Source organism: Mus musculus, chromosome X, assembly GCF_000001635.26.
Source record: "Mus musculus strain C57BL/6J chromosome X, GRCm38.p6 C57BL/6J".
Taxonomy (NCBI): Eukaryota; Metazoa; Chordata; class Mammalia; order Rodentia; family Muridae; genus Mus; species Mus musculus.
This window is the reverse complement of record NC_000086.7, coordinates 37139035-37153972: the sequence shown is the minus strand read 5'-3', so window position 1 is coordinate 37153972 and position 14938 is coordinate 37139035. Positions and strand designations below refer to the sequence as shown.

The 14938-nt window shown below is 38.6% G+C and overlaps 2 protein-coding genes across 2 annotated transcripts in view; one reads left to right on the top strand and one right to left on the bottom strand.

Moving 5' to 3' along the window:
* Positions 1-3275, top strand: part of Akap14 (A kinase (PRKA) anchor protein 14) — an 18145-nt gene extending 14870 nt beyond the window's left edge. Inside the window, exons 5-6 of the mRNA NM_001033785.2 lie at positions 2100-2152; positions 3085-3275. Coding sequence (NP_001028957.1) covers positions 2100-2152; positions 3085-3178 — 147 coding nt within the window. The 3' untranslated portion in view covers positions 3179-3275. The remainder of the gene's footprint in view (positions 1-2099; positions 2153-3084) is intronic.
* The window catches only part of Nkap (NFKB activating protein), a 23984-nt gene continuing 12272 nt past the window's right edge, over positions 3227-14938 (bottom strand). The window contains exons 5-9 of the mRNA NM_025937.4: positions 14233-14296; positions 12226-12335; positions 12061-12136; positions 10919-11068; positions 3227-6182 (exon numbers count right to left, since the gene is read on the bottom strand). Of these exons, the coding sequence (NP_080213.3) occupies positions 6008-6182; positions 10919-11068; positions 12061-12136; positions 12226-12335; positions 14233-14296 (575 nt within the window). The 3' untranslated portion in view covers positions 3227-6007. The remainder of the gene's footprint in view (positions 6183-10918; positions 11069-12060; positions 12137-12225; positions 12336-14232; positions 14297-14938) is intronic.

Sequence of the window (14938 nt, the reverse complement as noted above, 5' to 3'; positions counted from 1 at the left end):
TTGCAGAGGACCTAGGTTCAGTTCTCAGCACCCATTATGGTAGCTTATAACCAATTGCCCATAAATCTAATTTCAGGGAATCTGTCATCCTCTTCTGACCTCTGGGCACCAGGCATATACATGTTGCACATACATGCAAGCAAAACACTTCCATACATAAAATAAAAATAATAGTTGAAAGAAAATTTCTACTTACTGCTTTGGCCAAGGACCCCAGCTCAGTTCCTAACCTCCACAGCAGGCAGTTCACAGTTACCTGTAACTGCAGCTTTTGGGGATCCAATTCCTTCTTCTGGCCTCTGTGGGTACCTACACACAAGTCAGGATACACACACACACACACACATACATACATAAAATAAAATCTTAAAAAAAAAACCTCCACTGCTCAAGAAAAAACAAATCTGTACAAGAACTTCATTTAAGAAAAAAAAAAGTCAGCCAGGTGTGGTGGCGCACGCCTTTAATCCCAGCACTCGGGAGGCAGAGGCAGGCAGATTTCTGAGTTCGAGGCCAGCCTGGTCTACAAACTGAGTGCCAGGACAGCCAGGGCTACACAGAAAAACCCTGTCTCGAAAAAAACAAAATTAAAAAAAAAAATAGTCAACAGGGACTGGCAAGATGGCTCAGTGGGTAAGAGCATTGACTGCTCTACTGAAGGTCTAGAGTTCAAATCCCAGCAACCACATGGCGGCTCACAACCACCCGTAATGAGATCTGACACCTTCTTCTGGTGTGTCTGAAGACAGCTACAGTATACTTATGTATAATAATAAATAAATCTTTAAAAAAAAGTTAACAACAGATGGGCAGATTAGTTCATACATATAATCTTAATGTTATTGAGTCTGAGGCAAGAACATTGATTACCTTGAATTCAAGGCCAGTTGGACAACCGTATTAAGATCCTATATGAAAAAATATATATTATGAGTTGGTCTTGTGACACTATTTTGAAGGCTGTGAAGCTTTTAGGTGGGTTCTAGCTGGTGGAAGTGTGTAACTACATAACTAGGGGTGGGCCTTTGAAGCTTGTACGTGCCCTTGTATTCCATCTGTGCTTCCTGTCTCCTGTATGTACATATAACCAAATCTCCTGCTCCTGACACTATGACTCCTCTACCATCATCAACTGAAAGAATCTAAAACCGGGAGTCAAAAATAACTCTTTTTTTATAGTTGTTTTTAATTTTTGGGGACAAGGTTTCTCCATGCAGCCCCGGCTGTTCTGGAACTTGCTCAGTAAAACTGAGCAAAACTCACAGAGATCCACCCACATCGGCCTCCTGAGTGCTGGGATTAAAAGTGTACCACCACTGCCTAGCCCCCCCAAAATTTTTCCTCTTTGGAAAAAATGTATTTGTTGGAGCTAGGCTTGGTAGCAAATAACTGTAATTCTAGAACTTGGGAGGTGGAGGCAAGAGGATCTATAACAAAGGCAACCTTGTACATACTGAGTCCAGCCTGGGCTACATGAGACCCTATCTCCAAAACCCAAATGCATTTGTTAGGTGTGTTAGCACAGCTACAGTCCTAGCACTCAGCAAAGAGGTTGTGAGGAGGTTTACTTGCAGCGAGGAACTCAATCCCAGATATGTAACATAGGAAAACCCCTGCCTCAAAACAAAACATTTCCAACCCCTCCCCTACCAAAAAAAAAATTAAAAAGGAGACAAAAGACTGATTCCTGGTGCTCTTAGTGAGGAACCCAAGCCTCGACCAGCTGTCTCCAATCTGGTGGAGTAGCTTAAGGTATCTGTGACCTTTCCCTGAATAGGTTTGAAATATTTAAAAAACTACCAATTATGAAAAGATATGAATATAAACATTGAACACATTTTTATGTGTTATTTGATTCTCAAAACACTCAATATTATTAATATGTTTGATGTATAAAATGCATTTAAATTTAAGAAAAAAAAAGAAAGATAATTTTGTAAAAGAAACAAACAAAACAAAAAAAAACCTACCAATTAATGGATTCCAGTTAATAAAAACAGGCCCTGAAAATGCAAACATATACATATAGATAAGGGTGGACTGGGAGGATTAAGCATCGGCGAGCTTGGTCCAGGCTTACACTTGTTCCTCTCTCTTAGGATATGCCTGTTGATGTCTCTTACATCTTTGAGAATTCAGAACTACTTCAAAGGTAATTAAAATTTGGAGACTTATTCTAAATGGGTGAGGGTAAAGGTTGTCACATTCTAGGACTCCCACAGGCCCATGGACACAGATAATTCAAGCAGGGCCCCCTTCATCTTTGGACCACCTACCCTATAGCATAGGCTGAAGGTAGGATTCAAGCATTACTCTAGAAAATTGTTTAAAAATGCTTTTTTAGCAATTAGAAACTTAAGGATTGGTTGAGAGAACAGGGTTGGACAAAGTGAGTCATGTCTATTATTTCTATAGAAATTTTAAAGTATGTGTATGTGTGTGTCTGCGTGTGTATGGTGCTGGATATCAATACCAGGGCCTTGCACATGCCACACAGGTACTCTAATACTGAGCTACAGCTCTAGTCCTCTTCAGGAAAACTTCAGAATTATACTGAATTTACTATGGATGATATAATCCCTTTTAGGCATTATACTCATATCTATAATCCCAGCAATTGGGAGGCTGAGGATTGCTGTAAGTTTGGGACCTGTCTGGGCTATAGAGTGAGATGTTTCAGAACTCTCTCTCTCAATAAAGAACCACACCAAACTCATATCGAAGTAGCTAGTGTGTGACAACCCACATTACTGTATAGCAGCTCTCTGAAAGACTTCTCACATAAGTCTAACGAACAGAAAGGAATATAGCTAGAACCCAGCCAGAATCTTGCTCACTGGGAATGTAAGGAGGGAAGTCCTGCCTCAACCTTTTGATGTGTGTGACTCGGCGTGGTGGTGCACACCTTTAATCCCAGCACTTGGGAGGCAGAGGTGGGCAGATTTCTGAGTTGGATGCCAGCCTGGTTTACAAAGTGAGTTCCAGGACAGCCAGGGCTACACAGAGAAACCCTGTCTCGAAAAACCAAAAAAAAAAAAAAAAGCTTCGTGTGTGATGTGTGTTGTTTTTTCCCTTCCTCTACAGACCAGGAGAAATTCGATTTCGAGAACAGTGGCTGCGGGACATTACTGAGACCAAGCATATTTTGTTGGAGTCCATTCCCTTTAAAGTTGTTTGATTCCTATGTTATGTTTGAGGATGTTTACAATCCACACATTAAAAATATGAAACATGTCAAAGCACATAATATTTATTGAGTAATAAACTCATGGCACACAACCCAACTGTGTTTTTGTTTTTATTCATTATCCATTCTGCAATAAGTTGTTTTCTGTTCTGGAGAAGATTTTGGAGTGTGGCAAGCACAGAGTCGAGTTGTGAACATTACTAAAGTTCAGCCACTGGCCCTTAGCTGTCTGGTCCTTCTCTCTGCCTAGCTCTAGGCTTGATAGACATTTTTATGGGTATCTGGATAACAAACTGGCAACCGTTCTATATCTCACACTAACAGTCTGAAGGGCTCCACTACCCATAGATCTCTTCTACTGTCAGATGACCTCACTGCTAAACTCTGAACATCCCATCATGCTCATGATTGCAATGAAGCAGGGGTGGGTTACCACCCTTCCTTATTTCTGTCTTCACACTGGATCATCATGTATTCCTAACTTCCCAATGGGACTCCTATGCCTGCTCACACAATTTTAAAATACCAAAGACAACTTTACAGTACACTTCAAATGACAAAGACGTACAAGGGACACAGAACACTTGTAACAATTCATGTGGTAGGACTGAGCAATTTCTCTATTTTTCCTATTATCTTTGTACAACAAATAAAAAAAGAGAGAAATCCTATAAACAACAGGCGAAGAGGTGAGAAACTGAGTAAGTCTCTTTAGAAAACAAAATATTTAAATTACAATACTTCTACATAGCCTTTACTCAGGCCTAAAGAGCTATAAAGAAAACAGATAGAAGCATAACCACTACCTTGTTCACTAGGAATGTAACAAAGAGGAAATTCCTGGCTTAATGTTTTGTTCAATTATAAGTGTGTGTGTGTGTGTGTGTGTGTGTGTGTGTGTGTACACGAGTGTGTGTTTCTTCTTCTGTAGACAAGGAAAGATATGTTTTTGCAAACAATGGCTGACTTAGAGCTCAGGTGAAAGAACACAGTTTGAAGGGATAATTCAAACAAGCTAAAAATAAAATACTTTTAGCCCTCCATTTTTTAAAGGACTGCTACTAAATAATGATAGATTTTTAAATAAATTCCTATTTTTTCATTGACTGTATATACTCTGTGGAGAATAATCAAAAGAAAATCTGTAATACTTATACACTACAAAATTGTTGCATTGAAACTACATTTCCTATTAAAAAAAAGAAAAACATATTCACCCAGTTGCTAGGAGCCATTTAACAAAAAATAATGGCCCTTCGTTTTAACTTTTAAAGTAGCGATTATAAACTTTACATTGTATTACATGAGGAAGTGTATGGATTAAGAAGACTTTCAACTTTGGAACCTAGTTTCCATTAGACTTTAGGAAACTATATACTTATCAGACTGAGACGTATAAATACCATGAAATAATTTCAAGTTCAAAGATCACAGATTTTACTACATGCTAACTGCTGCTTAGTTCAGCAGTTGTGGGTTAGAAACACATTTTCTCAGAACATATATTAAACTTTCAAACAGTAATGAAGTAAGGAGGGTTTCTAGAAAGTTAAGGATTAAAGTCATGACAGATATAAAAAGCTGAAGAGCTTAACAATATTTAAAATAAAATCCTATAGTGAGGTGCAGTGGCACACACCTCTAATCCTAGCACCTGGCAGGCTGAGGCAGGGGGAACTCTGGGAGTTCTAGGCCATCCAGGGCTACATAGTGAGACTCTGTCTCAAACAAGAAATCTGGTAATATAAAGGACATAATTGAAAATGTTTAATATTTTACTTTCATCATCATCATGAAACAGCTTAATTAAAATACTGACTTATTATATTTTCCCTTATTAGCACTCTTAATACTCATTTTTAAGATATTATCCTCTATTAAATACCAGCTTAAATAGAAATAGTATTCTTATATTGGCACAATAGACTCCCAAAACTGCATTTGGAACTTTTTTGCACTGCTGGGGATGTAGCTCGGGGCCTCATAAGCACGTGCTCTAACTCTGAGCTACATCCTAGCCACTGAAAGAACAATGGTAAGTAATGTAATAGGACGGGAAACAGCTAATGCTCACATTTTCTGCCCCACACATGTGTGAGTCAGCCATTTGGTTTGCTTGGTTTTAGAGCAGAGGTAGAGTTAGCCCAGTATACATTTCTAGGGCCGACTATAGAGGCAAGCCAGTTTTCCAATTCCAGAGTGGCTGTGCACAGCAACACCGTCAGTTTGTTAACAGAAATAGCCTCCTAAATAGTTTCTGTCAAGCCCATCTGTAACACATTCAAAACAAGATATGAAATTCTCAAGTTCTGCTGGGATAGTGGCAGACACTGTATGGGGCTAATAATCATAGTCACACCAGATCATGATGTGAGACTTAACCTTCTCGTTCATCTGCCACTTTCTCTCTATGCCACCTTCCGAACATAGCAGGACTTTGGACTTTTAAACCAGAAGGCTGGGGTCAATCTTTAAAAGCCTCAAATAACTTAACTAATTTTATCAACAAGCATCTTTTATTGAAGGACTGAAGAATTAAAAAGAAGGCACAGAAGCCCTGAAAAGCCACTTCATAGCACAGTAGCCTTTTTGGCTGGGCCTGGTGGCACACACCTCGAATTTCAGCACTTGGAAGGTGGAGGCAGGAGACCAAGAGTTCAGAGTCATCCTTGGCTACAAAGCCTGAGGTCAACCTGGGCTAATTGAAACCATACATCAAACAGTAACTCAAAACAAAAACAAAACAATAAGCTTTTGTTGTTAGAACCCACAATTTCCTTTTCGATGTTAAAAATATTCACTTGTAAAGCCAAGAAGTCCTCACTTGTCATCCTTCCCTTTGGTCTTTCTGTATACCATCTCACGAAAGCTGGCCAGAATCTTGTTCTCCCTCTTTCGTCTTTCTTCTTGGTTAAAGGATGCAAGGGCTCTCTTCTCATCAGCACTGTAGATCTGGTTCTCTTTCCGAAGTCGAACAGCCTCCATTCGGCGATGCCTGGAGACAAATTTTATTTTTGACTTAATTTCATACTAATAATTCTTACAGTATGTTGTCATAGAATCTTCTACTTAAAAGGTGATAATAGACACTGGAGACGGGTTATTAAATGACTGTGTATTTTACCTGTTGAGGTTTCTTTTTCCTTTGACTTATTTCCAGTATTCAAATAATGATCTCCAATGTTTTGTCAACAGAGAAGATATTGTTTAATTTCAAATACTAAAGATAAATTCTTTTTTTCTTATTTTAATTAGCTGAAATGGGAAACTTGTTAAATGTTTTAGACGATTTAGTTTTGGACAGGGTTTCATTAAGTAGCTCCAGCCAGCATGGAGCGCTCTATGCAAACCAGGCTGGTCTCAAACTCACGTAGATCCATGGGCTCTGCCTCCCAAGCCAGAAATTAAAGCCCAGCCAGCAATAGTGGGTTTTTTGTCTTTGGGGAATCCAGAGCAGGGTAGATAAAAGTTTTACCTTAATTAATCAAGTGGTACAGTAAGGTTCAACTTTACTGATACAAAGAAGAGAATCAAGTCTAAATCTCTAAGTGAACAGGCCTTCTGTGCATAGTTTAATTTCCTTAGAATCCATAAGTGTCACACAGAAAACAAAAGGGGATTCAGTCTAAGAGTTAGATCAGTAAAATACAAGGACAGAGGACATTTTTGAAGTTAGATTCAAAAGGTCTGCTAGTCAGAGAGAAATATTAATGACCCTATTTGTATATACATACCGAACCTACATCATCAGTTTAAGAAACTTATCTCTAGAAAAACCCATGAAAGACTGGTAAGAAGAGGCGAGAATCATTTCAGGTTAGTGTGGTACCATCTAGAGATAAGATGGGAGAGCTGAGGAGATGGCAACAATGTAGGCTACTTTGAGTACTGTGAGTGCCCTGTGAAGTTATAAGAAACAGAAAGCATCACAGTGATACTCTAATGAGCACCCACATGCATGCCTCTAGTCTGTGGGAAAGAGTTTCTCTTGGGTACCATAGTGTGTGGTGCTGCTTGCTCAGAGTGCATATGAGAGTCCAACTTTCTCAGATAATGTCATATCGGTTTTTAGTGTATTAATGTGTATACTAACAGAAGGGTTTAAGAGATCCTATGGCGGGCACCACATCCTTTCAAATATTTGGCATTATCAGAACTTTGTGCCTTTTCCTATTAAATGCGTACAAAACAGTATTTCACTCAACTCTTGACTTCCATTTCCAGTGTCAATGAACATCATTTAACTTACATATAGAACATATATATCATTTTGATAAATGGCCCTGTCATTTCCCCTTATTTCTTTTATAGGTATTTAAATATTCTCACTACCAATACTTTATCAGTTGAGTGTATTCCATGAATCTTATATGAACCTAGAACTTTCACATTTTAATGTGTCTTTTGATGGACATAAGTTCTTACTTTTAGCCTATGCAAACTTCTGGGTAGCACATTTTTGTTTTGTTTTGTTTTGTTTAGAAAACACTTTTTAATCTAAAAGACATCCTCTCTGAAAGTACTTAATCTAGTGGCACTGCCTTTTATATAAGGCGATTCAGTATTTTATGTTCTTTTAACACATGGATCTGACATGCTATCTCTTTCATACACCAAAATTCCAACTGGCTTTGGGCTCTGCATTTTATCCCACTGAATATTTAGGCTATACCAAATGCTTCCTAAAGCCTGCAAGTTCCTTAAGTTCTCATCTTGCATAGGTCCCATCTTATTTTTCTACTGTCTTTCATAACTAACATGGCTTTTATTGACCTTTTAGTCTAACAAATATTTCTAGAACCACCTGACTAAGTTTCATGAACTGTCATGATTTTGATTGAAATTTTATTGACTCTATAAATCTGAGAATTGACTTTACAATAATGCTATTGTAACTTTGAACATGCTATGTGTCCATTGATATAAATCTTCTTTAATGTTTATTTTTATTATTACTATTGTTTTGTTTTGTTTTTCTTTTTTTTTTTCTTCTCGAGACAGGGTTTCTCTGTGTATCCCTGGCTGTCCTGGAACTCACTCTGTAGACCAGGCTGGCCTCAAACTCAGAAATCCCCCTGCCTCTGCCTCCTGAGTGCTGGGATTAAGAGTGTGTGCCATCACGCCCAGCTCATTGTTTTGTTTTTCAAGACAGGGTTTCTCTGTGTATCCCTGGCTGTCCTGGAACTTGCTCTGTAGACCAGGCTGGCTGTGAACTCAGAGATACACCTGCCTCTGCTTCCTTAGTGCCAAGATTAAGGATATGTATCACCAGGCCCAACTAATTATTTAATTGATTTTTTAGAACAAAATTAATGTGCTTTATTATGTGTCTAATAAAGGTAATATTAGAAACCAGAGCATACCCATTGTGTAGGATACAAAGAATTATTATAAATGATCCAATGTGAGTTTTAAAATTAGTAACACAAAAGTAAACATATAGATTATCTGTAGCATGAAACAGACTATAAGAAATCATGCCAAGTTGCATTAACAAAAACACACATGATTTTTTTTAGTTTTCTGTATATGAGTGTTTTGCCTGCATGTATGTTTGTACCTCACATTATGTGTAGTGCCAGCAGAGGCCAGGAGAGGGCTGCAGATGCCCTGGCACTAGAGTTACAGGCATGTGGGTGCTGCAGATTGAACAGCCAGTGCTCTCTCTAACCGCTGAGTCATCGCTCCAGACCCTTAATATTTCTTCATGGCTTAGTTTTCTCTGTGAAGGTCTGGGGACTCTTTTATTAGAATTAATTTCTAAATCACTCAGATTCTCTAATACTATTATATTTATATATTTCATTATATTTAACTATATTTAGCATACACAATTATACATTGTTTTTTTTTTTTTTTTTTTTTTTCTTCAAATGATACCATTTAATTTTCTTTACAGCTGAATAGGATTTCAATGTATACACACACACAACACACACACACTTTTTCTTTGTCCTGTTAACAGGCATCCATTTTGTCCCATAGTGAATACTGACACAATAAACAGAGTGTGGTGATTTGAATAAAAATGGCCCTCATAGGCTCAAGCATCTAAATGCCTAAGTCCACAGTCTCGGTGGGCGGCTTAAGAAGGATTAGGAGATAGATGTATCCTTGGAGGAGGAGGTGTGTGACCTAAGAGTGGGCCACGCCTGGTCTAGTCTCCCTCCCCTGTTCCTCTCCTCTCCCTTTCCCGTCCCCCCCACCCCCTCCTCCTTTTCCTCTTCCTCCTCCTCTTCCTCCCCCTCCTTCTCTTCTTCTTCTTCTTCTTCTTCTTCTTCTTCTTCTTCTTCTTCTTCTTCTTCTTCTTCTTCTTCTTCTTCTTCTTCTTCTTCATCTTCCTCTCTCTCTCTCTCTCTCTCTCTGCCTGCCACCTATGGATCAGGCTGTAGCTCTCAGCTCCTGTGTTTGTATATGCTTGGCTCAGGAAGTGACATTATTAGAATCTGTGGCCTTGTTGGAGTAAGTGTGTCACTGTGGGTGTGGGCTTTAAGATCCTCATCCTAGCTGTCCAGAAGCCAGTATTCTACTAGCAGCCTTCAGATGAAGATCTAGAACTCTCTGCTCCTCCTGCACCATGTCTGCCTGGATGCCAGTGTGTTCCTCCTGGATGATAATGGACTGAACCTCTGAACTTGTAAGCCAGCCCCAACTAAACGTTGACCTTATAAGAGTTGCCTTGGTCATGGTGTCTGTTCACAGCAGTAAAACCCTAACTAAGACATACTGCTCCAGCACCCGCTTGCATGTTGCCACGTGGTGATCATGGACTTCCCCCTGAAACGCAGCCCACTTCCTAGGCTCTGAACGCCAGCAATCACAATTATACATTGTTAATTATACTAATATATTAATGATGTGTTTATATTTTCTAGTTGCCTGTTGCTGAGATTTAGAAACACAACTGGTTTTGTAATGACTTTATATGTAACCATTTGCTACCCCCCTGAAGAGTCTGAGATGTAAACAATCACTTCAATCACAAAAATGGCTATATTGAACCCTCCTTACTGATCCTTAGGTCTCTAGTGATTTGTCCTAGTCATACTGTGTCATCCTCAAATGTGATGTTAGTTTTCAGACATGGAAGATTCTGGAGGTATCTCAGAGGTTCCACACATATTTGTGTCTGGCCCCAATCAAAGCAGTTTGAACTGTTTTAATAGTCTGTAAGCGTAACGAGCCGACACTTCAGTGTGATTCAGTGCAGCTACCCTCTCTCTCCCTGAGGAGTCAAGTATTTTGTGATTCTTCTACAATTTTATTTCCTCAGGCTAAATCTGACATCTTTCATGATCCTTAACTGATATTCATTCCAGAAATTCTGGACCTCTGAGAACTGGAAGCAAACTCAAAAATCAAGAAAGATAATCTTATGAAATTGTTTTCCTCACTACTGGAATCCTATATGCTCTTATGACAGATGGCTTAACTTAAACTAACTGTATTTACCAGAGGAAAAACCTAAAACTGGAAACTATTGATTTGTTAAATTTGGACATGCGTAGAGTTTGAGGCTAAGTTCTATATGTAGTTGAAACTTATTTAGGTATGTTTCTTCTAATGAAACCAGTATCTCACGTGTGTGTGTGTGTGTGTGTGTGTGTGTGTGTGTGTGTGTGCACGCGCGCACACTCTATTTTCCACTAGGATATAGTCAAAGGAAACAGATCACTAAATATAATTCCAGCAGTAAGAAAGAAGGAAATTGCCGCAATGCCGAGAAAATACCTGCTACCACTCATTACGTAACCGGAACATTCAAATGATGCGATCTCTTCACTTGTCAAGCCAATTTCACCTCTTCTTGGGATACGCTTGCCAGCTTTTACATATTCAGCCATAGCTGCGCCTTCACCAGGTAACAGAGCGTGGCCATAGCTACAAAGTAATTCAGAATTCACAAAAGGTTCATCAAACTAGCTCCATAGAAAATGACAGCACAAAATATTTTTCCTCAGACAATAGGAAGAATAACAGTGCTGAGCAGTAGTGTGCTTGATGGAAATGTCTTCATTTTTATTATAGGATGCTGTACTATGGCCTGTATCATTAACCAAGGAATGTATACATACTTTGGAAGAACAAAAGAACTATGATTCACAAGTATAAATTCACGATTGAAAATTGTGGATTAAGGTGGGCTGGAGAGATGGCTCAGCGGTTAAGAGCACTGACTGCTCTTCCAGAGGTCCTGAGTTCAATTCCCACAACCACATGGTGGCTCACAACCATCTGTAACAGAATCTGATGCCCTCCAGTAAAGGCCATCCAGTAAAACTTCTCTTTTACCCTTGATTAAGAGATTTTAAGAGCAGTTCAGTATGTTTCCTTGTATTCATATTAAGCTTGAAGCTTACAGTACAACAGTAATCTTATCACTTATGAAGTTTACGCATTTACTACACTACAAATTAAACATAAGTACTATTTTGTATGGGCTGCCAGAAGGCTCACAGGGTAAAGACATTTCTTTACTGTCAAGTCTGCGGAGTTGAGTTTAATCCTTGGTACCCTCCAGTAAACGTGGAAGGAGAGAACCAACTCCTAAAGGTTAGTTGTCCTCTAACCTTCATGCCTTCCCCTCCCCCTTACACAATAGCCCAGGTTGGCCTTAAGATCACAAAGGAGCCTAGAAAAACCCTGAATTCCTGAACTCCCTGCCTCCCCCTCCTCCCAAACGCTGAGATCACAGGCATAAGCAGCACACCAAGCTAAATAAAGTACTTTAGATATTTCAAATCCACTGCTACTGGCTGTGGGCACAGTTCAAGGGCAGACTGCTAAACCTATGTGACCACTCAGCAAAAACAAAACACAGAACCTACAACAAAGAAAACCACAAAACCCCACAAGCGTACACTGCTACTCACTTCAAAGGCTTATCATCTTGGGAGGCAAGAGTTTTGGGAGCCTCTGGGCCAATCAAATCTGATGGTTCTTCTGCCTCTGCATGAAATACATTAAGAAACACAGTCACATCTTGACTAATCAGTTAATGTTTGAACTGTTTTGAGTTAGTCAATACAAGAGCCTACTTGATCGATCCTTCCAAGGATTCTCTAGAAATTCTTCTTGGGACTCTTTAGAGCTCGAATCACTGGACTCTTTTCTGTTTTTCTTAGACTTCTTTTTCTTGTATTTCTTCCTGCAAGGGTTATAATTTAATACAAATTAAGTATTCTCATGTTAAAAAGGCATTCTTACATTTCTTTTTTAATGAAAACTTTTATAAAGATATATTTTTATGCATACTGGTATTTTGCCTGTGTGAATGTCTGTGTGAGCATGCCAGATCCCCTGGAACTGAAGTTACAGACAGTTGTGAGCTGCTATGCAGTTGCGGGGAATTGAACCCAGGTACCCTTAAAAAAAAAAAAGAAGCCAGTGTTCTTAACTGCTGAGCCATCTCTTCAGCCCCAGGTATCCTCAGTTTTCATGGGAATGAACAGTTGATAAAACTATCTGAATTCCCAGCTTATTCAAACTTTTCAATTCAATCTTCTCAGTTAACCAAATAGTATTTTGCTATTAACAAGAAGTGACTAGGGGCTGGAGAGATGGCTCAGTGGTTAAGAATACTGACTGTTTTCCCAAAGATCCTAAGTTGAGTTTTAAACTGGTGTCCTCTTCTAGTGTGTGTGAAGATAGCTACAGTGTGCTCAAATAAATAATATTGATAAATAATCTTTTTTAAAAAAGGAAATGACTAAAGAATTAACAAAATACAGTTATCATATAGAAAGATAATAGAAATGGATTAGCTTAAAAACCTAACTCTCAGGCAGGAGGTGGTAGCTTATATCTAGAATCTTAGCACTTGGGTGCAAGAGGCAGGAAAATTAAGAGTCCAAAGGCATCCTATGCTGTCTAGTGAGCTTGCAGCCAGCCTGGGGTATACAAGACTCTATCTCAAAAACATACAGTGGCTAGAGAGATGATTCAACAGTCATGAGTGCTTGATGCTCTTCCAGAGTACTCGCGTTCGTATCCCAGCCCCGACATCAGGTAGGCATAACCACCTCTAAGTCTAGCTCCAGAGGATCTGAGGCCCTCTTCTAGCCTCTCCGGGTGCATGCATGTACATTGCACATATATAGATGCACACATAGACTTAAATGAAAATAGATCTTTAAAAAAACATAAAACAACCCCAAATAAAAAATAAGCACAAAAAAACAAAATGTAAATAAATAAAATAAATAAACACACAAAAAAGAAAAACAAGTTCTCAGCAATGTGAGCATTAATAAAAATGTCCAGTGTGATGGATTAAAATATATCAAATATGTTTAAATAGCAGCATTCAAAGTAAACTACCATTGTTCTGCATTCCCAATGACATACTAAATGCAGACAATGAGCAGCAGTGTTTATTAGTTTCCTCGTGACAGTAGTATACAGCCCCTCCTAGAAAGGACCCGGCCAATCTGCCAATGTTGAGATCCCTCTCTCTCCAGGAAAGAGGAATGACAGAAAAACATGCTAATTCTCTCTGTATAACAACTACAATTTAGGGACATTATTTGCATTTTGATTTGAAGAAACTGTAGGAAAAAAACTGCAGTGTATTGATGATTGCTAAATTCTTATGCACAATCAAAGGTCTTTTTTTTTTTTTTTAAAGAATACCCTCAGCCAGGCGTGGTGGGGCACGTCTTTAATCCCAGCACTCGGGAGGCAGAGGCAGGCGGATTTCTGAGTTCGAGGCCAGCCTGGTCTACAAAGTGAGCTCCAGGACAGCCAGGGCTACACAGAGAAACCCTGTCTCGAAAAACCAAAAAAAACAAAAACAAAAAAAAAAAAAACAAACAAACAAACAAAACCCTTTAGAGGAAGGTACTAAATTGTGGAATTATTTGTGAAAAGAATGATAACTCCAATTATTTCCAAAATAAACAGAGGGTGGTAGACACTACCCAATGAGAGGGTAACTGCTGAAATACACACACACACACACACACACACACAACACACACACACACACACACAGTGGATCATTATACGATTTTATATAATCATTTTTAAAAAGAAAAACAACTGACCCTCTTCGTTTCTTTTTCTTGTCCTTTTTCTTAGCTTTCTTTGCTCTTCTTTTTGAATCTTCATCTGCAAATTGAGGCACATTATTATTGAAAAACATTCTGAAGTTCAAAATTGTTAAACAATTTTTATTTTAACAGATAAATATTCTATTATCACAAATATTCTATTATCACAAAATTCATCCTAACATTTATTAAGGCTTGCCATGAATTATACTAGGGGCAGGAGTCAAAGAAATTGCAGTCATGGACTAGTAAGATGGCTCAGTGGTAAACGTTTACTGTCAACCCGATGACGTGAGCTTGAACCCTAGAACACTATGATGGAAGGAGGGAACCGAATCCTCTAACCTGTCTTCTAAGCTCTCCACATACTGCCTATAGCATGTATGAGTGCACACACACAAATGCATACAATAAGTAAATGTAAAAAAATTAAAGTCACACACTAGGTATTAATTTATTCACTGCAGTGACGACATTGGTTAAGTAAGAATATGGTCATTTCAAAGAGGGACATATAGAAATGGTTAGCCAAGGAATGATGACTTAACATACTTTGAATAACACAGCAACTCCCCTGACCCTCATATTTTAAGCAATGTGTCAAAATAACGAAAGTTAATAATGATGGTGATGCTGATTAACATTATTCCCTTTATTTTCCTGAAAATTGCTAAAGTTTCATAGTGAGAAAAAACAAAAC